The 25,000-nt window shown below is 44.4% G+C and overlaps 2 protein-coding genes across 2 annotated transcripts in view; both read right to left on the bottom strand.

Annotated features, from left to right (window-relative positions):
• fcer1gl (Fc receptor, IgE, high affinity I, gamma polypeptide like) overlaps window positions 1-2,841 on the bottom strand; it is an 11,744-nt gene extending 8,903 nt beyond the window's left edge. Inside the window, exons 1-2 of the mRNA XM_079819397.1 lie at window positions 2,679-2,841; window positions 2,240-2,328 (exon numbers count right to left, since the gene is read on the bottom strand). Coding sequence (XP_079675523.1) covers window positions 2,240-2,328; window positions 2,679-2,826 — 237 coding nt within the window. The 5' untranslated portion in view covers window positions 2,827-2,841. The remainder of the gene's footprint in view (window positions 1-2,239; window positions 2,329-2,678) is intronic.
• Window positions 2,842-7,315: 4,474 nt separating this feature from the next.
• ncstn (nicastrin) overlaps window positions 7,316-25,000 on the bottom strand; it is a 34,525-nt gene continuing 16,840 nt past the window's right edge. The window contains 4 exon segments of the mRNA XM_079820224.1: window positions 7,316-8,055; window positions 8,136-8,345; window positions 8,606-8,775; window positions 9,332-9,434. Of these exon segments, the coding sequence (XP_079676350.1) occupies window positions 7,933-8,055; window positions 8,136-8,345; window positions 8,606-8,775; window positions 9,332-9,434 (606 nt within the window). The 3' untranslated portion in view covers window positions 7,316-7,932.

Genomic DNA, 25,000 nt, shown 5'->3' with positions numbered 1-25,000 from the left:
ATCTTATGGACATTATCCAGTGATCATACGGACATTATCCAGTGATCATACGGACATTATCCAGTGATCTTACGGACATTATCCAGTGATCTTCCAGACATTATTCAGCGATCTTACGGACATTATCCAGTTATCTTACGGACATTATCCAGTGATCTTATGGACATTTTCCAGTGATCATACGGACATTATTCAGCGATCTTACGGACATTATCCAGTGATCATACGGACATTATCCAGTGATCATACGGACATTATCCAGTGATCATACGGACATTATCCAGTGATCATACGGACATTATGCAGTGATCTTATGGACATTATCCAGTGATCATACGGACATTATCCAGTGATCATACGGACATTATTCAGCGATCTTACGGACATTATCCAGTTATCTTACGGACATTATCCAGTGATCATACGGACATTATCCAGTGATCATACGGACATTATGCAGTGATCTCATGGACATTATCCAGTGATCATACGGACATTATCCAGTGATCTTACGGACATTATCCAGTAAGATCACTGGATAATGTCCGTATGATCACTGGATAATGTACGTATGATCACAGGATAATGTCCGTATGATCACTGGATAATGTCCATATGATCACTGGATAATGTCCGTATGATCACTGGATAATGTCCGTATGATCACTGGATAATGTCCGTATGATCACTGGATAATGTCCGTAAGATCACTGGATAATGTCCGTAAGATCACTGGACATTATCCAGGACATCCAGTGATCACTGGACATTATCCAGTGATCTTCCAGACATTATTCAGCGATCTTATGGACATTATCCAGTGATCATACGGACATTATCCAGTGATCTTAAGGACATTATCCAGTGATCATACGGACATTATTCAGCGATCTTACGGACATTATCCAGTTATCTTACGGACATTATTCAGCGATCTTACGGACATTATCCAGTTATCTTACGGACATTATGCAGTGATCATACAGACATTATCCAGTGATCATACGGACATTATTCAGCGATCTTACGGACATTATCCAGTTATCTTACGGACATTATCCAGTGATCATACGGACATTATCCAGTGATCATACGGACATTATCCAGTGATCTTCCAGACATTATTCAGCGATCTTCCAGACATTATTCAGCGATCTTACGGACATTATACAGTGATCTTATGGACATTATCCAGTGATCATACGGACATTATCCAGTGATCTTACGGACATTATCCAGTGATCATACAGACATTATTCAGCGATCTTACGGACATTATCCAGTTATCTTACGGACATAATCCAGTGATCTTATGGACATTTTCCAGTGATCATACGGACATTATTCAGCGATCTTACGGACATTATCCAGTGATCATACGGACATTATCCAGTGATCATACGGACATTATCCAGTGATCATACGGACATTATGCAGTGATCTTATGGACATTATCCAGTGATCATACGGACATTATCCAGTGATCATACGGACATTATTCAGCGATCTTATGGACATTATCCAGTTATCTTACGGACATTATCCAGTGATCATACGGACATTATCCAGTGATCATACGGACATTATGCAGTGATCTCATGGACATTATCCAGTGATCATACGGACATTATCCAGTGATCTTACGGACATTATCCAGTGATCATACAGACATTATTCAGCGATCTTACGGACATTATCCAGTTATCTTACGGACATTATCCAGTGATCTTATGGACATTTTCCAGTGATCCTACGGACATTATTCAGCGATCTTACGGACATTATCCAGTGATCTTCCAGACATTATTCAGCGATCTTAGTGATCATACGGACATTATGCAGTGATCATACGGACATTATCCAGTGATCATACGGACATTATCCAGTGAACTTATGGACATTATCCAGTGATCATACGGACATTATCCAGTGATCATACGGACATTATCCAGTGATCATACGGACATTTTCCAGTGATCATACGGACATTATCCAGTGATCTTACGGACATTATCCAGTGATCATACGGACATTATCCAGTGATCATACAGACATTATCCAGTAATGGGAGATACAGATGAGCTGATTGTAATTATATAATATTGTATATTCAGCTTTTGCTTTTATGCTAAACATAGAAAACATTATCAGTCATTTGGTTCATCATTTAAAAAAAAAAGGTTTATAAAAATATACAAATGAATATAATTAACTATATTAAAATGAAGTGAAGCGTGACCTTTAGTCTGCAGTACAGGACGGTCAGCACGACGGCGTACACGATCAGAATCCCGTCCAGGATGTAACACACACTGTCCTGCTGCGCGGCTGACAACACACAACACAATTACACAAAACATTATTCTTAATGTTTAAAACAATGTATTATAAATGTTTAAATATTTTTTAAAAATTATTATTAAATCAAATTAGTTTTAAAATATGTTTAGATGTTGAAAGCAATTAATTAAAAACAATTTAACCAAATAAAGGGAATCCAGAAACATCAAATATATCTCAAATTTCAACAATTCAACAATTATTGCGTCATGATTCCGTAACGGACAGTGACTTTATTTAAAGAGTTGTTTAATGAGTAATATTCATGATTCCTCCGGAGGAACATCAGACATGTGGGATCTCTCCGGAGGTTTGTGTGGATTTGAGGATAATCTTACCCACTTGGCTGGCGCTGAGCAGAAGAATCAGACAGAAGTCCAGCGACGGCATCTTTCCTCCGATGAACAGAAGAGAAGTGTGAGGAGGAAGAGCAACTGCGGCACACACAAGTGTCCCTTCACAGGAAGCTGTGGGCTGTCCGTTCATACTCAAAATACACACACACACACACACAATTTCACAACAGCGTCCTTTCTTCTTCTTCTTTTCTTTACCTCATGCAGCAGTAAAGACAGAAGCTCGACTCCTTCCTGTTTCTCTGAGGAACATTAAGACGAGAGACTGGAAAAGAGCGTCTGGATATAACACATCCTCAGTGTTTCTGACTCCAGCTCAGACATCTAAACACTCTTACATCAACACACATTTACTGGAGAAGAGAAATGAAGTGAGTTTGAGCTTAAAACAAGAACAAATATCAGTTTTGGTCACTAGCGCTCCCTCTGAGATAACAGGAACGGGCGTTGCTTCAGTTTCTGATGAATCCTGATTGAGTCATGTCGGTGCACTTGCACACACAAAAGGCATTTGAGCACAGGTCATCTGCGGATATAAGATGAGGTGCTTTCCATGAGATGGAGAGTGGGACGGTCAGCCATCACTGAAGGGGACGTGAATGAAACTGAGGAGGCGTCCGCCATTCGGCCTATCAGCCTCTGAAATGTCTTTAGGGAAGTAAAGGTGATGATTCACAGGGTTTCTTTTTTGAGCACTGTTGCTTTTTTTGCCCTCAGTTGGGGACACTACATTTTTCTAAATGTTCAACTATTCCAAATAAATCTGATTATTAAGCTAAATTAACCATATAAACTAAATTACTGATCTAATTACTGATCTAAAGCCCACACTGTCACTGTATTTATTATTTGTTTGTATTATTTGTATTAATTTTTCAACTAAACATCGAAATATATCTAACTAATAAACTAAATTAACCATTTAAACTAAATTACTGATCGAATTATTGATCCAAAGCCCAAACTGTCACTGTATGATAATTGAAATGATCAGCGTTTTTTTCCAGAATGGCTTCACAGCTGAATAAAATTATGCTGCATTATTTTCCTGTTTAACACTGTGAAGCTGCTTTGAGACAATCTGCATTGTTAAAAGCGCTATATAAATAAAGTTGACTGTATGATAATTGAAATGAACTGATGACCTCAGCGTTTTCTCCAGAATGGCTGTACGGCTGAATCAGATTATGTTGCTTTATTTTCCTGTTTAATCTGCATTGTTAAAAGCGCTATATAAATAAAGTTGACTTGGGCACTTTCCCATTGAGAATGTGCAACACATTTCTACAACATTGTTTAAAAAGTTGCCCTGTGTATCATCACTTTAAAGGGTAACTTCAGTGATTTAGCATTAAGCTTTGTGTTTAAACTGGGTCATTTATGTAGTGGAAATGTGAAATTATTTTTGAATTTGGTGCCTTCTGGACTGAGAAAAGATGGGGATGAAAAACAACAACTCCCAGAATGCACTGCTTCGCTGCCCTACGAGGCCACTCCGTACACCGTCGTTTTGATCTTCATAGTAATACAATCATTTCGTTCAGTTAGAGAACAAACACTACAGTTAAAAACTGAACGTGTGTTTTCACTACAGTGTGAGTGAGCCGAACGAGACGCAGCAGAGTCAGATTTCATTCCTCATGAAGAGTTAAGCGCCAGTCTGGCAGGTTTTCAGATCGCGTATGGAAGCTAAACTATCACAGGAATTCATTGAAGAGTTGAATCACTCACTTTGCTCTGCAGCGCTCCGTTATGAGTGTCCGTGTGGCCGGCCGAGCTCATTCAGTGTGTGAGATCTCTCCCCTATGAGGGGTTATAACATGCGGAACAGCTCCATCTAGTGGCTGTAGTCTTTAACCTCTGGACAAACAATCCTCAGATGATGCAAAATTACGATATTTGCGTCATCTGAGGAATTTTTCCAGAAATAATGAGAGTATAGTTCCCGCCATATCGGCCTAGAACATCACAACTTCTCATTTCCCGTCGGTCTTAGCACACGATGGAACGACAGAAGAGTCGAGTTTTAAACAGGAAAAAATGGAAACTCATGTTTGAGCGAGATGCTAACGGTCTAATCAGATTCAATGATCTATGCTAAGCTATGCTAACAGTGCTAGCGCCAGACCCGGAGATCGGCTGAATGGATTCGGTCAAACTCAACTGTTTAACTCTAGAGGAGACAGAGAACCCACATGCTATAGTATTTCATAGTAAAATTACAGTAAAGTTACTCTAGTAAATACTATAGTGTTTTTGAACCGTACTATAGTAAAGATACTACCGTAAATTGTAGTATATTATAGTATTTACTACACTTTGTTCATTTACTGTAGTATATTTACTATAGTACGGTTCAAAAACACTATAGTATTTACTAGAGTAATTTTACTATAATATACTCTAGTATTTTGTCATGTGGGAATGAGCCTGTTTCCAGAAATGGTGGCGTGTTCCTTTAATTTGCATATTTAAACATAACTTAATTCAGAATACCTGTAACACAAAATAATCTACTGTGATATTAGTTAAAATATTCAGCCTATTCACCTGAAGTGTCTAGCTGTAATTTAATTGAATCATTTAATTGAATTACTTAAGTTATTTAATTATGTAATAAGATTTAATTCTTACAATTTTATGCAATTATTTAATTATGTAATTTTATTTTATTTAATAAATTAGTTAAAGTTAAATTAAATAATTACATTTACAAAATAGCCAAACTCTTTGGTCATGTTTGAGCGAGATGCTAACGGTCTAATCAGATTCAATGATCTATGCTAAGCTATGCTAAAAGTGCTAGCGGAGATCGACTGAATGGATTCACAAATGGTCAAACTCAACTCTAGCCTGACGTCGTCATACTCAATTCTAGTCAGAATATGAGTCTGATTCTGCTCCGTTGGGCTGTGATTATGGGGTGTGTTTCAACCGAACCAGGAAAGACCTCAATTGGATAGACCTACAACCAATCAGAGCAACGGAGCGACGCATGACGTTAGTTGTCAAATGTCAACAGAACTCAACTGACCTGTGTTGCCAAGTCCACGGGTTGAAGCGACCCCAATTATGGGATATACAGACCCAGGAATGCGATTTTTAGCTGCCAGTCCTGCCAAAATAATACATATTTTACCCCTCAAATGCCTTTTTTCCCGGAGAACCCCCTTGGAAAGCTATTGGGCTTGTTTTTGGCTAGTTTTGAGGAACGTTAGCAATCGGGCGGGTTTTGTTGTAAACACTTGGCAACCCTGCCCGCACGCTGGACTAACGTTAGAAGAAAAAGATGAGTGAAAACGATCTTTGCCGGTGTTGTAAAAACAGAATTTAAGGATACACAGAGTACTGACCAACACCATCATCATTTCTGAGAGAAATAGTAAAGGTGAACGCCTATATGAACAAGTTCTCCGTTAGGATTAGAACAAACTCAACCCAAGCGGCTTTGATGACGTGGATGATGACGCTACTGTTGATCATCTGTCAATCATCGTCTAAAGCCCGCCCTGATGATTTCATTGGTCCGAACAGTTTCTCTATTGAGCAAGTCCAGACCGAACTGCCCGTGTAAAAATGTTGTGGGCGGGGCTACGTTCGGCTGGCATCCAGGCTAGCTCAACTCTAGAGGAGTCGGAGAATGAGCCTATTTTCAGAAATAGTGGCGTGTTCCTTTAAGAGCCGATCTTGAATGATGCAGCTGAATTGAAAACTACACCCAGGAATGATATTGGTTGGCTGGGATACTCTTATTTCTTTTATAAATGAGGCCTCTGATCTCTTAATAAACTAATAAAAACAATAATTAGCCATAATTGAGGGATTTACAGTGGCTGAGTGATATTGATCATTAATGAGATCCTGTGCTGCTCTCAGGGTTAGACGGCTCACAGCGCCCTCTGCTGGCAGGGCTCATGCGGCACACACTTCATTATAGATCAAAATACACCAGATTTACATTCTTCACACACGAGCACAATCGCTGATGTTCGGGAACTGCACTTTATCAGACAGTGATCCACACTTCAGACTTTAATCCTTCAAATCTAAGCAGCACAGAGGACACTAACTACTCTAACAGACGAGCTACTGGAGCTCAAACTGCTCCAGAAGTTAATGCTGGTTCTGATAGAAAGGGCTCAGAATACACAGAGCATCTCAGTTTGTGGAGTATGGAGCAGTCAGGGTGCCCATGCTGACCCCTGACCCCGCCCAAAGCACCAACAGTGGCCCGTGAGCATCAGAACTGGACCACGGAGCAATGGAAGAAGACGGCCTGGTCTGAGGAAGCACAAATGCTTCAGGAATGGTTTGAGGAGCACAACAACGAGTGTGAGGCGTTGACTCGGCCTCCAAATTCCCCAGATCTCAATCCAATCGAGCATCTGTGGGATGAGCTGAACAAACAAGTCCCATCCATGGAGGACTTAAAGGATCTGCTGCTAACATCTTGGTGCCAGACACCACAGCACACCTTCAGGGGTCTAGAGGAGTCCATCAGAGACGGGTCAGCAAAAGACCAACACAATATTAGGTCATTTAGGGAAATATGCTTTTTCTCCATTGATTTGCCAAGTTGATGAATAATGTTTATTTCAATAATAATAACGTGAAACGTTTGGAAAAGAAAGTCATGTTTATTATTCTCAAGGCATCAGATTCTTAGAGAAAATAATGACATCATTAATCAATCGGCTTTCATTCAGTTAAAGTCAAACAGACGCTGTGTATCAGTGTTCATTTGGTTTTGCGAAGCTCCGGGTCTCCAGTGCGATGATCGCAGACGTGTGTGTGTGTGTGTGTGTGTGTGTGTGTGTGTCGTTACAGCCGTCAGCGAATAATCACACGTCCCGAATGGACAGGTTTACATTCCCAAATAAAGATTCCACATCATTAATAAAGTTAGAACTAAACTCAGTAAGCTATTGCACAAACTCACTCACACACACACACACACACACACACTCTCACACACACACTCTCACACACTCACACTCAAATTAACATTCACTCACTCACTCACTCTCAACTTTAAACACTTAAAATCAGCTTTTTTTGTGCCCGTCCATGTCATAATCAGAAAAAAACCCCCATCTGGAATTATAAAAAAAGATGACAAAAGAATATGAACAGCGTTCCAGGAGACCAGAGCAGCCCATCCCAGATAAACCAGTGCGGCACAATCCCATCAGGATAAGTTCCTCTTGAGCTGAAGTGTGTGTGTGTCTGTGATTGGTCAGTAGGTCGTCGAGGGCGTCTCACGGGCGGAGCTAAACAGAAGCTCCGCCTTTGAGCTGATGAAGTAGGTCACCAACACCGACAGCAGCAGCACGGCCACGCCCACCCCCAGGGTCAGCATCTGCGGACACAAGCACACGCGTGTGATGATCACATGACAGCGAGGGTCACATGATGATGATGATGATGATGATGCGTTACCTCCAGTTCTCGGCTGGCCACGAGGAAGACTCTGGCTCTGATGCTCTTCCAGCGAGACTCAGTCCAGGTGGAGAACTCCCGCGAGCCGTACTCCAGCCGCTCGAACGCCGGAGACACAGCCTTGGACAGACGCACTGAGGCCTTCACACACACCGGCCCCGCACTACTGTTGACCCCCGAGGGGCCCGACACCCAGAAAAACGAGTAGTTCTGAGGGAGAACACACACACACACACACACACACACACAGAGAACATAAGCACTGGGCATTCTGGGAATACACACTCTCTCACTCTCTCACTCTCACACACACACACACACACACACACACACACACACACACACACACACACACACACACACACACACACACACACACACACACACACACACACACACACACACACACACACACACACACACACACACACACACAGATCATGAGAGCTGGGCTGGTCAGTGATGCTCACGTCTCTGTCCTCTGAGCTGATGTCTCCGGGCTTCTGGCACTGGCTCTCGGTGAGGTTGGTGACGGCCCCCGTCAGGTTGGCCATAATGTACTGGACGAAGCGTGTGACGCTGTGGACGGGGCCGTGGATCCGCGGTCCCAGACCGATGTAGAACTGAGGAGGACCAGAACCTGCAACACCAGACCAGCAGACTTTACACCAGCTCAAGAGTTACAGGCAAAACACGTGTGACACGAGTGTGTGTGTGTGAGGATAGACCAGAGGACTCACTGCTGAACCACACAAGTGTGTGTGTGTGTGTGTGTGTGTGTGTGTGTGTGTGTGTGTGAGAGAGAGGATAGACCAGAGGACTCACTGCTGAACCACACAAGTGTGTGTGTGTGTGTGTGTGTGTGTGAGAGAGGATAGACCAGAGGACTCACTGCTGAACCACACAAGTGTGTGTGTGTGTGTGTGTGTGTGTGTGTGTGTGTGAGTGAGAGAGAGAGGATAGACCAGAGGACTCACTGCTGAACCACACGAGTGTGTGTGTGTGTGTGTGTGTGTGTGTGTGTGTGAGAGAGAGGATAGACCAGAGGACTCACTGCTGAACCACACGAGTGTGTGTGTGTGTGTGTGTGTGAGAGAGGATAGACCAGAGGACTCACTGCTGAACCACACGAGTGTGTGTGTGTGTGTGTGAGAGAGGATAGACCAGAGGACTCACTGCTGAACCACACGACTCACTTAAAATGCTGTTGTCTCCTTTTTTGGTCACTTCAGGAGGAAGCAGGGAGCGAAACCAGCTGTTGTTCTTCTGAATCACAAACCCATACAGCAGCTGAGTGACCTGGGACACAAAGGACCATCACAGATCAAACATCACAACGTTTGTCTATGGCACATTTTTTGTAATATATTTAACATAACAGACTTAAATAGGCATAAATAAAGAGATGGTCATATGTGTGTGTGATCGTGTGTGTGATCGTGTGTGTGCGTGTGTGTGTGCGTGGTGATCAAGTATATGTGTGTGTGTGTGTGTGTGTGTGTGGTCGTTGTGTGGTGTGTGTGGTCATGTGTGTGTGTGTGTGGTCATGTCTGTGCGTGTGGTCATGTGTGTGCGTGTGGTCATGTGTGTGTGTGTGTGGTCATGTCTGTGCGTGTGGTCATGTCTGTGAGTGTGGTCATGTCTGTGAGTGTGGTCATGTATGTGAGTGTGGTCATGTATGTGAGTGTGGTCATGTATGTGAGTGTGGTCATGTCTGAGCGTGAGGTCATGTCTGTGAGTGTGGTCATGTGTGTGTGTGTGTGGTCATGTCCGAGCGTGTGGTCATGTGTGTGTGTGTGTGGTCATGTCCGAGAGTGTGGTCATGTGTGTGTGTGTGTGGTCATGTCTGAGCGTGTGGTCATGTCTGTGCGTGTGGTCATGTCTGTGAGTGTGGTCATGTCTGTGCGTGTGGTCATGTCTGTGCGTGTGGTCATGTCTGTGCGTGTGGTCATGTCTGAGCGTGTGGTCATGTGTGTGTGTGTGTGTGGTCATGTCTGAGCGTGTGGTCATGTCTGTGCGTGTGGTCATGTCTGTGAGTGTGGTCATGTCTGTGCGTGTGGTCATGTCTGTGAGTGTGGTCATGTCTGTGAGTGTGGTCATGTATGTGAGTGTGGTCATGTATGTGAGTGTGGTCATGTATGTGAGTGTGGTCATGTCTGAGCGTGAGGTCATGTCTGTGAGTGTGGTCATGTCTGTGAGTGTGGTCATGTGTGTGTGTGTGTGGTCATGTCCGAGCGTGAGGTCATGTCTGTGAGTGTGGTCATGTCTGTGAGTGTGGTCATGTGTGTGTGTGTGTGGTCATGTCTGAGCGTGTGGTCATGTCTGTGCGTGTGGTCATGTCTGTGAGTGTGGTCATGTCTGTGCGTGTGGTCATGTCTGTGCGTGTGGTCATGTCTGAGCGTGTGGTCATGTGTGTGTGTGTGTGGTCATGTCTGAGCGTGTGGTCATGTCTGTGCGTGTGGTCATGTCTGTGAGTGTGGTCATGTCTGTGCGTGTGGTCATGTCTGTGCGTGTGGTCATGTCTGAGCGTGTGGTCATGTCTGTGCGTGTGGTCATGTCTGTGAGTGTGGTCATGTCTGTGAGTGTGGTCATGTCTGTGCGTGTGGCCATGTATGTGAGTGTGGTCATGTCTGAGCGTGAGGTCATGTCTGTGCGTGTGGTCATGTCTGTGCGTGTGGTCATGTCTGTGAGCGTGGTCATGTCTGTGAGCGTGGTCATGTATGTGCGTGTGGTCATGTCTGTGCGTGTGGTCATGTGTGTGCGTGTGGTCATGTGTGTGCGTGTGGTCATGTGTGTGCGTGTGGTCATGTCTGTGAGTGTGGTCATGTCTGTGAGTGTGTGTGTGTGTGTGTGGTCATGTCTGTGAGTGTGGTCATGTCTGTGAGTGTGGTCATGTCTGTGCGTGTGGTCATGTCTGTGAGTGTGGTCATGTATGTGTGTGTGTGTGGTCATGTCTGTGAGTGTGGTCATGTCTGTGCGTGTGGTCATGTCTGTGAGCGTGGTCATGTATGTGAGTGTGGTCATGTATGTGCGTGTGGTCATGTGTGTGCGTGTGGTCATGTCTGTGCGTGTGGTCATGTCTGTGCGTGTGGTCATGTCTGTGCGTGTGGTCATGTCTGAGCGTGTGGTCATGTCTGTGAGTGTGGTCATGTCTGTGCGTGTGGTCATGTCTGTGAGCGTGGTCATGTATGTGAGCGTGGTCATGTCTGTGAGCGTGGTCATGTGTGTGCGTGTGGTCATGTCTGTGCGTGTGGTCATGTCTGTGCGTGTGGTCATGTCTGTGCGTGTGGTCATGTCTGAGCGTGTGGTCATGTCTGAGCGTTTGGTCATGTCTGAGCGTGTGGTCATGTATGTGCGTGTGGTCATGTATGTGTGCGTGTGGTCATGTGTGTGCGTGTGGTCATGTGTGTGCGTGTGGTCATGTGTGTGCGTGTGGTCATGTGTGTGCGTGTGGTCATGTGTGTGCGTGTGGTCATGTGTGTGCGTGTGGTCATGTCTGTGCGTGTGGTCATGTCTGTGAGTGTGGTCATGTATGTGTGTGTGTGTGTGTGGTCATGTCTGTGAGTGTGGTCATGTCTGTGCGTGTGGTCATGTCTGTGAGCGTGGTCATGTATGTGAGTGTGGTCATGTATGCGAGTGTGGTCATGTCTGTGAGTGTGGTCATGTATGTGAGCGTGGTCATGTATGTGAGTGTGGTCATGTATGCGAGTGTGGTCATGTCTGTGAGTGTGGTCATGTCTGTGAGTGTGGTCATGTGTGTGAGCGTGGTCATGTGTGTGCGTGTGGTCATGTCTGAGCGTGTGGTCATGTCTGAGCGTGTGGTCATGTCTGAGCGTGTGGTCATGTCTGTGCGTGTGGTCATGTCTGTGAGCGTGGTCATGTATGTGAGCGTGGTCATGTCTGTGAGCGTGGTCATGTGTGTGCGTGTGGTCATGTCTGTGCGTGTGGTCATGTCTGTGCGTGTGGTCATGTCTGTGCGTGTGGTCATGTCTGAGCGTGTGGTCATGTCTGAGCGTTTGGTCATGTCTGAGCGTGTGGTCATGTATGTGCGTGTGGTCATGTATGTGTGCGTGTGGTCATGTGTGTGCGTGTGGTCATGTGTGTGCGTGTGGTCATGTGTGTGCGTGTGGTCATGTGTGTGCGTGTGGTCATGTGTGTGCGTGTGGTCATGTGTGTGCGTGTGGTCATGTCTGTGCGTGTGGTCATGTCTGTGAGTGTGGTCATGTATGTGTGTGTGTGTGTGTGGTCATGTCTGTGAGTGTGGTCATGTCTGTGCGTGTGGTCATGTCTGTGAGCGTGGTCATGTATGTGAGTGTGGTCATGTATGCGAGTGTGGTCATGTCTGTGAGTGTGGTCATGTATGTGAGCGTGGTCATGTATGTGAGTGTGGTCATGTATGCGAGTGTGGTCATGTCTGTGAGTGTGGTCATGTCTGTGAGTGTGGTCATGTGTGTGAGCGTGGTCATGTGTGTGCGTGTGGTCATGTCTGAGCGTGTGGTCATGTCTGAGCGTGTGGTCATGTCTGAGCGTGTGGTCATGTCTGAGCGTGTGGTCATGTCTGTGAGCGTGGTCATGTATGTGAGCGTGGTCATGTCTGTGCGTGTGGTCATGTCTGTGAGCGTGGTCATGTATGTGAGTGTGGTCATGTATGTGCGTGTGGTCATGTCTGTGCGTGTGGTCATGTCTGTGCGTGTGGTCATGTCTGAGCGTGTGGTCATGTCTGTGAGTGTGGTCATGTCTGTGCGTGTGGTCATGTCTGTGAGCGTGGTCATGTATGTGAGCGTGGTCATGTCTGTGAGCGTGGTCATGTATGTGTGTGTGTGTGTGTGTGTGGTCATGTCTGTGAGTGTGGTCATGTCTGTGCGTGTGGTCATGTCTGTGAGCGTGGTCATGTATGTGAGTGTGGTCATGTATGTGCGTGTGGTCATGTGTGTGCGTGTGGTCATGTCTGTGCGTGTGGTCATGTCTGTGCGTGTGGTCATGTCTGTGCGTGTGGTCATGTCTGAGCGTGTGGTCATGTCTGTGAGTGTGGTCATGTCTGTGCGCGTGGTCATGTCTGTGAGCGTGGTCATGTATGTGAGCGTGGTCATGTCTGTGAGCGTGGTCATGTCTGTGAGCGTGGTCATGTATGTGCGTGTGGTCATGTGTGTGCGTGTGGTCATGTCTGTGCGTGTGGTCATGTCTGTGCGTGTGGTCATGTCTGTGCGTGTGGTCATGTCTGAGCGTGTGGTCATGTCTGAGCGTTTGGTCATGTCTGAGCGTGTGGTCATGTATGTGCGTGTGGTCATGTATGTGCGTGTGTGGTCATGTCTGTGCGTGTGTGGTCATGTGTGTGCGTGTGGTCATGTGTGTGCGTGTGGTCATGTGTGTGCGTGTGGTCATGTGTGTGCGTGTGGTCATGTGTGTGCGTGTGGTCATGTGTGTGCGTGTGGTCATGTGTGTGCGTGTGGTCATGTCTGTGCGTGTGGTCATGTCTGTGAGTGTGGTCATGTATGTGTGTGTGTGTGTGTGGTCATGTCTGTGAGTGTGGTCATGTCTGTGCGTGTGGTCATGTCTGTGAGCGTGGTCATGTATGTGAGTGTGGTCATGTATGCGAGTGTGGTCATGTCTGTGAGTGTGGTCATGTATGTGAGCGTGGTCATGTATGCGAGTGTGGTCATGTATGCGAGTGTGGTCATGTCTGTGAGTGTGGTCATGTCTGTGAGTGTGGTCATGTGTGTGAGCGTGGTCATGTGTGTGCGTGTGGTCATGTCTGAGCGTGTGGTCATGTCTGAGCGTGTGGTCATGTCTGAGCGTGTGGTCATGTCTGAGCGTGTGGTCATGTCTGTGCGTGTGGTCATGTCTGTGCGTGTGGTCATGTGTGTGTGTGGTCATGTGTGTGTGTGGTCATGTGTGTGTGTGGTCATGTGTGCGCATGTGATCGTTTGAGTGGTCATGTGTGCGCGTGTGGTCATGTGTGTGCGTGTGGTCATGTGTGTGCGTGTGGTCATGTGTGCGCGTGTGGCCATGTGTGCGCGTGTGGTCATGTGTGTGCGTGTGGTCGTGTGTGTGCGTGTGGTCATGTGTGTGCGTGTGGTCGTGTGGGGTCATGTGTGTGCGTGTGGTCATGTGTGCGCGTGTGGCCATGTGTGCGCGTGTGGTCATGTGTGCGCGTGTGGTCGTGTGTGTGCGTGTGGTCATGTGTGCGCGTGTGGTCGTGTGTGTGCGTGTGTGGCCATGTGTGCGTGCGTGTGGTCATGTGTGCGCGTGTGGTCGTGTGTGTGCGTGTGGTCATGTGTGCGCGTGTGGTCGTGTGTGTGCGTGTGGTCATGTGTGCGTGCGTGTGGTTATATGTGTGTGTGCGTGTGGTCGTGTTTGTGCGTGTGGGGTCGTGTGGGGTCATGTGTGGTCATTAGGGCTGTCAACGAATATTCTAAATTCGAATATATATTCGAATAGTTTTTAAAAAACTAATTTCGAAGGTGAAAATTAATATTCGAATAAATAAAAAAATGTGGGGGGAAAAACGCCCGCGGTAGTAGAGGCGTGTCTGTCTGCTTTGCGAGTGAAGCCTTGTGTACTTTGGCCCGTCTCCAGAGCGCGAGCCTCCGCTGACTGCGCGCGCTCCTCCCCAAGCGGACGAGGCGTTTATACTCGACGCGCTCGCCGTTGTGCTTTTCTTTGAAACGGCAGATGGCGACTCGGAGTAATTGTTCTATAAACTATCAGGAAAAGCGTGGAGAAGAAGTGGGCTAATGTACACAGGTGACGATATTTATTTTAGTACACTTCACCGAAAACCACACTACAGAAGAATCATGTAAAACAGATCAAAATAAACCTTGATATTACTTGTGACATGAGAACAAAATGTATGTAGAAATGTAACGTTAACTTATACAACTCAATTTATGATATCTAAATGTTTCCTAATTTCACTAAACACTTTAGTGAGTTTTCACTTAGTTTCGTGAACTTTTCTTTATTAAACGGGAAAATGTGTTTTTTATGCTTTTGTAGGCTCGTTTTGTAAATATAAGCAACTCATTTGTATGTGCAAACTGGACCAGCCTTACTTTGCATCGCCGCCACAAGCTCTCTGTCTGCAACACGACAAGAGGCCATAACGCAGAAATTAATTTAGTTGATTTGTAAGGACATGAGAGCGATCAGTGTCGTGGATGGGGCAGACTTCAGTGAGTTCTGTCAAGCAATGGAGCCGAGGTACTGACTGAAGAGATATTGCATGAATGAAGGATAAATGCACTGCTTCCACTGGTTTGATTATTTACCGTTTCATGTCAAGGTAAAGTTCCATGTTCACCACAGCACAGCTCACTCGGAGCGTTCAATAATATGCTGTAAAACTTATATTAATATTTGTTTCAATCACTGAATGAAGACTGCTATATTTGGGACAAGAGTCGCGACCTTAAATTGCTTGCACAAAACTCTTGATCAGCCTCAAAATGTGTGTGTGTTCATTTAAACCGTTATGAGCAGAGAGCGTGAGGGCGAGAGAGAGTGAGAGAGAGAGAGAGAGAGTGAGAGAGAGAGAGTGAGAGAGAGAGAGAGAGAGAGAGAGAGAGAGAGAGGGTGAGGGCGAGAGAGAGTGAGGTCTGCGGTCTTAGCCATTAGTTGATTTACTTGTTTTTGTGTAGGTAATACGTTGTCAAATATGTTTAAACTTAAATAGACTACCTATATAAGTAGTTATGTGTCTTTGTATTCATTTGTCCTGTTATTGACGTAATGCGCGTCATTGATAAAATGCGCAACCAGATGTTCGAATAGTTCGAATATTCACGCTTTTTTTAGAGGGAATATTCAAACGTCATTTTTGAGCAATTTTGACAGCCCTAGTGGTCATGTGTGGTTATGTGTGTGTGTGTGTGTGTGCGTGTGATCATGTGTGTACGTGTGGTTGTGTGTGCATGTGGTCGCGTGTGGTCATGTGTGTGCGTGTGTGTGCGTGTGATCGTGTGTGCGTGTGGTCATGTGTGCGCGTGTTGTCATGTGTGTGTGCGTATGGGGTCATGTGTGTGCGGTCATGTGCATGCGTGTGGTCATGTGTGTGCGTGCGTGTGGTTATATGTGTGTGTGCGTGTGGGGTCATGTGTGGTTATGTGTGTGTGTGCGTGTGATCATGTGTACGTGTGGTTGTGTGTGCATGTGGTCGTGTGTGGTCGTGTGTGCGTGTGGTCGTGTGTGGTCATGTGTGTGGTCATGTATGCGCGTGTTGTCATGTGTGTGTGCGTGTGGGGTCATTTGTGTGCGGTCATGTGTGCGTGTGGTCTTGTGTGTGCGTGTGGTCATGTGTGTGCGTGTGGTCATGTGTGTGCATGTGGTCATGTGTGTGCATGTGGTCGTGTGTGTGCATGTGGTCGTGTGTGTGGTCATGTGTGTGCATGTGGTCATGTGTGTGTGTGTGTGGTCATGTGTGTGCATGTGGTCATGTGTGTGCGTGTGGTCGTGTGTGCGTGTGTGTGTGGTCGTGTGTGTGCGTGTGGTCGTGTGTGTGCATGTGGTCGTGTGTGGTCGTGTGTGCGTGTGGTCGTGTGTGGTCATGTGTGTGGTCATGTATGCGCGTGTTGTCATGTGTGTGTGCGTGTGGGGTCATTTGTGTGCGGTCATGTGTGCGTGTGGTCTTGTGTGTGCGTGTGGTCATGTGTGTGCGTGTGGTCATGTGTGTGCATGTGGTCATGTGTGTGCATGTGGTCGTGTGTGTGCATGTGGTCGTGTGTGTGGTCATGTGTGTGCATGTGGTCATGTGTGTGTGTGTGTGGTCATGTGTGTGCATGTGGTCATGTGTGTGCGTGTGGTCGTGTGTGCGTGTGTGTGTGGTCGTGTGTGTGCGTGTGGTCGTGTGTGTGCGTGTGGTCGTGTGTGTGTGGTCTTGTGTGCGTGTGGTCGTGTGTGCGTGTGGTCGTGTGTGCGTGTGGTCATGTGTGCGCGTGTGGTCATGTGTGCACATGCGGTCATGTGTGTGTGCGTGCGTGTGATCGTTTGAGTTGTCATGTGTGCGCATGTGGTCGTGTGTGCGTGTGGTCATGTGTGCGCATGTGGTCGTGTGTGCGTGTGGTCATGTGTGTGCATGTGGTCGTGTGGGGTCATGTGTGCACGTGCGGTCATGTGCGTGGTCGTGCATGTGGTCATTTGTGTTCGTGTGGTCATGTGTGTGCGTGGTCGTGCATGTGGTCATTTGTGTTCGTGTGGTCATGTGTGTGCGTGTGGTCGTGTGTTTATGTGGTCGTGTGTGAGCGTGTGATCATGTGTGTTTGTGTGATCATGTGTGTGCGTGTGGTCATGTGTGTGCGTGTGGTCATGTGTGTGCGTGTGGTCATGTGTGTGCGTGTGTGCGTGGTCGTGCATGTGGTCGTGTGTGTGTGCGTGGTCGTGTGTGTGTGCGTGGTCGTGCATGTGGTCGTGTGTGGTCATGTGTGTGCATGTGGTCGTGTGTGGTCATGTGTGTGCATGTGGTCGTGTGTGGTCATGTGTGTGCATGTGGTCGTGTGTGTGCATGTGGTCGTGTGTGGTCATGTGTGTGCATGTGGTCGTGTGTGGTCATGTGTGTGCATGTGGTCGTGTGTGGTCATGTGTGTGCATGTGGTCGTGTGTGGTCATGTGTGTGCATGTGGTCGTGTGTGGTCATGTGTGTGCATGTGGTCGTGTGTGGTCATGTGTGTGCGTGTGGTCGTGTGTGGTCGTGTGTGGTCATGTGTGTGCATGTGGTCGTGTGTGGTCATGTGTGTGCGTGTGGTCGTGTGTGGTCATGTGTGTGCATGTGGTCGTGTGTGTGCATGTGGTTGTGTGTGGTCATGTGTGTGCGTGTGGTCATGTGTGTGCGTGTGGTCGTGTGTGGTCATGTGTGTGCATGTGGTCGTGTGTGGTCATGTGTGCGCATGTGGTTGTGTGTGCATGTGGTCATGTGTGTGGTCATGTGTGTGCGTGTGGTCGTGTGTTTATGTGGTCGTGTGTGAGCGTGTGATCATGTGTGTTTGTGTGATAATGTGTGTGCGTGTGGTCATGTGTGTGCATGTGGTCGTGTGTGGTCATGTGTGTGGGTGTGGTCATGTGTGTGTGTGTGTGGTCGCGTGTGGTCATGTGTGTGCGTGTGGTCGTGTGTGGTCATGTGTGTGCGTGTGGTCGTGTGTGGTCATGTGTGTGTGCGTGTGTGAGCATGTGTGTGCGTGTGGTCGTGTGTGTGCGTGTGGTCGTGTGTGGTCATGTGTGTGCGTGTGGTCGTGTGTGGTCATGTGTGTGCATGTGGTCGTGTGTGTGAATGTGGTTGTGTGTGGTCATGTGTGTGCATGTGGTCGTGTGTGGTCATGTGTGTGCATGTGGTCATGTGTGTGCATGTGGTTGTGTGTGCATGTGGTCATGTGATCATGTGTGTGGTCATGTTTGTGCGTGTGGTCGTGTGTTTATGTGGTCGTGTGTGAGCGTGTGATCATGTGTGTTTGTGTGATAATGTGTGTGCGTGTGGTCATGTGTGTGCGTGTGGTCGTGTGTGGTCATGTGTGTGCGTGTGGTCATGTGTGTGCGTGTGGTCGTGTGTGGTCATGTGTGTGCATGTGGTCGTGTGTGGTCATGTGTGCGCATGTGGTTGTGTGTGCATGTGGTCATGTGTGTGGTCATGTGTGTGTGTGTGGTCGTGTGTTTATGTGGTCGTGTGTGAGCGTGTGATCATGTGTGTTTGTGTGATAATGTGTGTGCGTGTGGTCATGTGTGTGCATGTGGTCGTGTGTGGTCATGTGTGTGGGTGTGGTCATGTGTGTGTGTGTGTGGTCGCGTGTGGTCATGTGTGTGCGGGTGGTCGTGTGTGGTCATATGTGTGCGTGTGGTCGTGTGTGGTCATGTGTGTGCGTGTGGTCGTGTGTGGTCATGTGTGTGTGCGTGTGGTCGTGTGTGAGCATGTGTGTGCGTGTGGTCGTGTGTGGTCATGTGTGTGCGTGTGGTCGTGTGTGGTCATGTGTGTGCGTGTTGAAGGGTTAAGGGTCAAGCCAAACATCACTTGCCTCTTCAACAGACCCATATCCTTCATGAACGATTTTATGATCTAATATCAAAACAAGAATTAATGATAATCAATTTATAACCATTTCCTACATTTACTAAATCAATTCACATATAACCTATTTATATTTAATCTTCTCTATATTCAAGGAGTGATTTTGAATATTGTAGTGTTTTAGTTGCTCTGTGCTTTTGAATCCAGCTCTGATGTCTGTGTCAAGATATGCTGACAGGCAAATGTCCTTGGTGTTTGAAGTGAGAAGAGCTCAGCATGTATTAACTGTATGTCTTCCTAAAGCGACCCCCGGGGTCATCTATGTTACAGCTATGTGACTCTTTTGGGGACTCAAAATGTAACAGAAATGTACCTCTCTGATATACTTTTCTTTCTTTATAGAATAGAATAAAGTCACTTCTGAAGTAGAGTTAGTATCAGTTTTGAAGAAGGACTTTGTTGATAGTTAGTTAAGATGTCCCGACCTTGATGGAAACTGTTTTTCTGGGAAACTTTGTGTGTGCGTTGTATGATTTGTGCAGATCCAGTATTGGATATGGGCCTTCCTGCAGGCGATGCCAGACCTTTAGACGCTTTTCTCTGACCTCCGAGGTCACTGGAGACTAATCTGGGCCTGGGCGACATCAAGTCTACGCATTTTTAGAGATATATGCTTCTATCTGTCTACGTGTGGAAAGTTGCTTACATTGCATGTTGTTAGAACCAATCAGAATCAGTCCACATGGCAGTAATGACGTGTCTAAACCTTGAAAACCGTATAACTGTTCAGAAAATTGTATGTACGTTAGACGGAGGCGGGGAGACTGTTAGAGGGAGCGCGGCCTACAAACTCCTCTTGAGCTGGCTTCTGCTGATGAAACTGCAAACTATTCTTCAGTAAAATTTTCTTTAATTAATCTGACTCCTGACTCCTGGTCTTCATTTTTCACTACTGGTCCTGGGTCCTAAGCTGTTACCCCAACAGTTTATGGTGGAGATTTGGCGAGCAATCATTCCTTGGTACACCTCTGGCAAACAAGTAGATAAGGTAGTATATTTTTATTATTAGACTTGTCTGACTGGAAGAGACTGGGTTAGGGGAACGGGAGAGCTTTATTTCAATGGGAAATAGGGAATAATTATACTAAGGATTGTGTTTCGGCTACTCTGAGTAAGTCGAGAGCTTTTTGAGAAACACACAAGGGGTATAAGAAGTCGCTCCAGTAGGCCAGTAATTTGGAAACGGGGTGCAACGTAGGCATGCTTAAAGGGGAGAGAGCTGATTAAGGGCTAAGGTAAGGATACCACTCCTAAAAGGGGCATGCGGCACTGGACAAAGGGGGCCAGTGCATCACCGCAAACCTTCTCCGTCTCTTCCAACTCAGATAGGGGATCCCCGAATTTAGGACAATAGACAGTTAGGGATTAAGTTATTAGTTAAACAAAATAAAAATAGATTCAGGGTTGTTTGCCAGGGATGCATCAGGAACGATCCCGAGTAAAATGTAAGGTATGACCCAAATTGGAATGGACCAGTAAGTGACTTTTTCGTATAAGTGTACTTTGCAGTTTCATCACGCAGAAGCCACAGCTGTGTTGGTTAAAGATCTTCGCCTCCATCTCTGCTGGTATAATTTCAGGTGAGTATGAACTTTGACTAAAATGATGGCTAAAAATTTGAGTGACATAATCAGTCCAGATAAAGATTTTGAGACGAAAGACAGCAAACGCTGTAAGCAGCGCTGCTCTGAAGCCCTGACATCAAAGAAATTTGAAAGAATTATTAAGTAAATGGGCAGCAAAAGGTTTTAATTCTAATTGGAAAAGTTAATCAGAAACTTGACTGGCTAAAAGCCAAAAGACTGGAACATTTTTAATTCCTAACTGTTTGTGAGATAAATAGACAGAAATCACTGAAACTTATGTAGGATTTAGTCTGTGTAGTCTAAGTAAAATGACTTGAAGTTGTTTTTTTTTTAAAAGAAAAAGGAAAAAGCAGATATAGTCACGGACACGGAGGGATTTTAAACAGAGGTACACAGATTGAAAATAAGGAAATAAGTTCAATAAATTGAAGTCTTAAGAAATTCCTTTTAAAAGGAAAGATCTATGATCATTTTAAAATAAATTATGGTTAAAAGAATAACGACGTAACTATATAATTAGAGACATAGAGGGTTTAAATGACAAAAATGTTAAAATGATTCGTGAAAAATTCTGATAAAGTTTATTTGACTGGATGTTGGTAAAAACACTGTAGGAGAATATGGTTAAAAGCTAAAAACCCTAGAAGCTGATGTTTTGGTTTCAAGAGATAAGCTCATGCAGAGCTGTAATAAAACAATTCGCTTATCTGAATCTGGCCCACCATGTCATTTCTGGTGCTGGGGCTAAAATTGGAAGAGTAACTCAGACTCAATTTAGATGTTTGAAGTTTAAATTTATTGTATGGGCAAAAGACAAATATAAAATTATGATCATTTGAAAACGTTATTATGGCAAAAGATACAGTTAAAAGGAAAATGTCTGTCGCTTATTTGAAAACAATTTTAATTTCTAGCCAGGTCTTACGCTGAGCTAGTGTGAAGTCTGATGTTTATTGGAAGATAAATGTAATCTCTAGCCAAGTCTTATGCTGTGCTAGGGTGACAAGTTAAAAGTTTATGAAAATGCAGTACCAGTCCGGAATGCATAGAAGTCTCTCTCTTTCGAAACCAGCTCAAGGCTGATATCTGAGCCTGTGCCACAGATGATAGAAGATATTGATGAGTAAAAGCACAGGGCATCACTTGAAAATGATAATACATGTTTTAGGTAAAACAGTGTTTAAAAAGGTATGAGATGAATTTAACATTGAAGTTAAAGTCTTAGAAGACTGTTAAAAAGGTTATAGAGAGAGAGAGAGAGAGAGAGAGAGAGAGAGAGAGAGAGAGAGAGAGAGAGAGAGAGAGAGAGAGAGAGAGAGAGACTGCTTGTGGAAGCAGGGATGGTGCAATTTGTTATCGCCCTGCTAAAGCTGAAACAAAACAAAGAAATGATATCAGAACCAAAACAATCCAGCTGACTTGTAGACAAAGTAATAATGAGCAGATGCAAAAGCTGAGTTTAAATAATAATTTGAGTAAACACTAAAAGTAGAATTTGCGAATGAGCAATTCATGTTTAATGTGTGTGTGGGTGTGACTGCACCTTATGTTGTATGTGTTCCTAGAACTGTTCTGTTCTAATTGGGTGTCATTAACCTCTGGAATGGGTATTTGACCATTACAGATGGGTTAAGGTAAACGACAACCTTTAGAGAAACTGATAATTTTGAAGGAATCTGGTGAAAAGATGATCCAGAACACGGGACGAGCTTTAAATGGATTGTTATCCAGCTCTGTCTGTTATGACGACTTTTGTCATTTATGATGTTGATTTGAATTACTCTCTGGATTAGTTAAAGTGGAATTATAAAGTTAAAGATTGCCGTCCATCATGGGTTAAAAACCATTGTCTAAATTCAACTGAGGGCTTAAATTTAATAATGTCAATTGATTAAAAATGGTAGGCGTAAATGTTATAGACTTGACGGCAGAGACAAAGTGACAAATTGGCTGAAGTCACTATCTAAATTATCCAGAGACTCCCTCAAAATTCTGAAAGGCCGGAGGGCGACCAAAGAGATAACTTCTAAAAATGAAAAGTTTTATTTGTACTTTATTTTAATTTTTAATGATATCTTTAGTTATATAGAGAACCACAATTAATGTTAAAGAAGCAAGTGACTTTAAGTCTTTCTGTGTGACTGGGATTGAGATAAGAGGAATATAATATTTTGGTTTCTGCAGAGCAGTAGAGATAAGAAACCATAATGACGATATTGTGTGGCATCTGCAGATTGATAGAAGAATAATGAGAAATAGCCCAAAGATTAATGTTGTGAAATAGAATTTAGGAACACCCGTAAAGAGTTAATATAGATATAAATTAGTGATATGGATGAACAAATCATTCTAAAACAGTTTAAAGAAATTGATGATGACTTATAGTCCAAATTTAAAGTAATATGGGAAATTATGAAATCTGTAAGCTCTTTGTAAAGTTATGACACGTTTGGGTGTAAGTGGCAAGATAAGGCTAGTGAGATTTGATGAAGTATCACTACCAAGTGACATGAATTAAGAGGTTTAAGATTTTGGTCAGTTGGAGCTTACACCTGAAGAGTTTTAATGAACAAGACATTGAGAATAAAAGAAAAATTAAAAAAGGTTACTTTAGAGAAAACCCTGATGAATGATTTATAATGTTTTACTAATAACATGGTGATTAATAATTTGGTATTTGGTATGATAAAGATGAGTGAACAAACTTATTGAATGGAATACGAATTGATAATTAAGTCATTTTGATGAAAAGGTTTTAACATTAACTATTTTCTTTTTATGGATAAGTTCATCAACAGTTATGTGGGCTATGAGGGGAGAAAATGAGTCTGTTGGAAAAAAGTAAATTTAGCAAAAGGGTTCTTGAGTAAAAATTAGGAACAAGTTTATGTTTTAAGGGGAAATAATAAGATGGATGATATGAATGTTTTATTTTATTTTGTTTTATTTTATTTTCTATTCTTTTAGAAAGAAATGTATAAAGTGTTATGCAATTGAGGTGGGGCATGCTATATGAGACTGAATGCAATTGGATGGACTATTATGTTGTTTATTTTTATTTATTTACTTTTTATTTTTTATTTCAGGCCACTATTGAGTTTTATACCTGAAAAGGTCTGTTTTGAAAAAGTAATTACAATCCTATTTTTAATTGGAAATTAGGAACCAGCCTAAATTGGTAGACCATTAATACCCCCACTTTGGCCTCAGTAGAAACTTAAAGGGTGGGTTCTAGAATCCACTGCCTCTCCAATATAATTGTATATATATATATCTTAATTAAATTTATAATCAAAGACTTAGTCAATATTTATCTTTCTATATTATTATCATGAATTGAATTATCCTCCCTAGGTATGATTTTGTTTCTTCCTTTATATTTTCTAAAGTTTGTATTTGCTCTCTGAGTGGTGACTGAGGGTCTGTCCTAGGCGTGTGTGATGTCTCACGAGAACACTCGTATCAGGAAAACTGTGTGATCAGGAACTATTATTAACCTGTCTCCATGTTTTTACTCATTTGAAAGCAGACCCGGGGCTCTGCTGACTCTTGAATGCACTTTCCAAAAGGTTCCAGAGAATATCGGATCCTGTTGAGGGTCAACGATCTCAAAGCGATGAGAGGTTGAGCATGATGTGGTTGTTCCCGATGACGGGTAAGACTTCCTACGGCCTGACGGGGGCAACCCAAGCCAGGAAAATCACGATAAGTCATCTCGGACCCCCCCCCCCAAAAAAAATAAATAAATAAAAAAATAATGGAGGAGGGGGTTTTATGTGAGGTGTGTATGAGAGGTGAGGCAGATGTCTGTGAGGCCAGCAGCATCTCTGTTGGGGGGGGAAGCTGTGTTTCGTAGGGGCCAAGGTCAAGACTGGACACGGCAGCCCCTGCCCTAATATTGGCCCCTCTATACCGCTCACCAAATACCGCATAATTGAGAGCCAGGAAACACCTTAAAGATTGGCATTCAAGGGTCAGCTGAGATCATTCTGGTCACTTTAACCTTGCAAATTTCAGTCATGTGTTCAGATTTTAGAGGCATCACACACCTCTAACTTGATGGGAATGCAGCAACAGAGATTGCTCATTTAGCCCGGCTTCCAGAGATTAAATATGGACTTGTCTTTCATTTCATGTTATTTTATTTTATTTTATTTCCTTTTACTGAAACCCTCAAGAATTGTATGAAAACTATTGTACTATATTGTCTGTTCCCCTCTCAATGAGAG

This window comes from Gobio gobio (genome assembly GCF_949357685.1).
Source record: "Gobio gobio genome assembly, chromosome: 6".
In the NCBI taxonomy this organism is placed as follows: Eukaryota; Metazoa; Chordata; class Actinopteri; order Cypriniformes; family Gobionidae; genus Gobio; species Gobio gobio.
The sequence above is the reverse complement of the archived record's forward strand: the minus strand, read 5'-3'. Positions and strand labels throughout refer to the sequence as shown.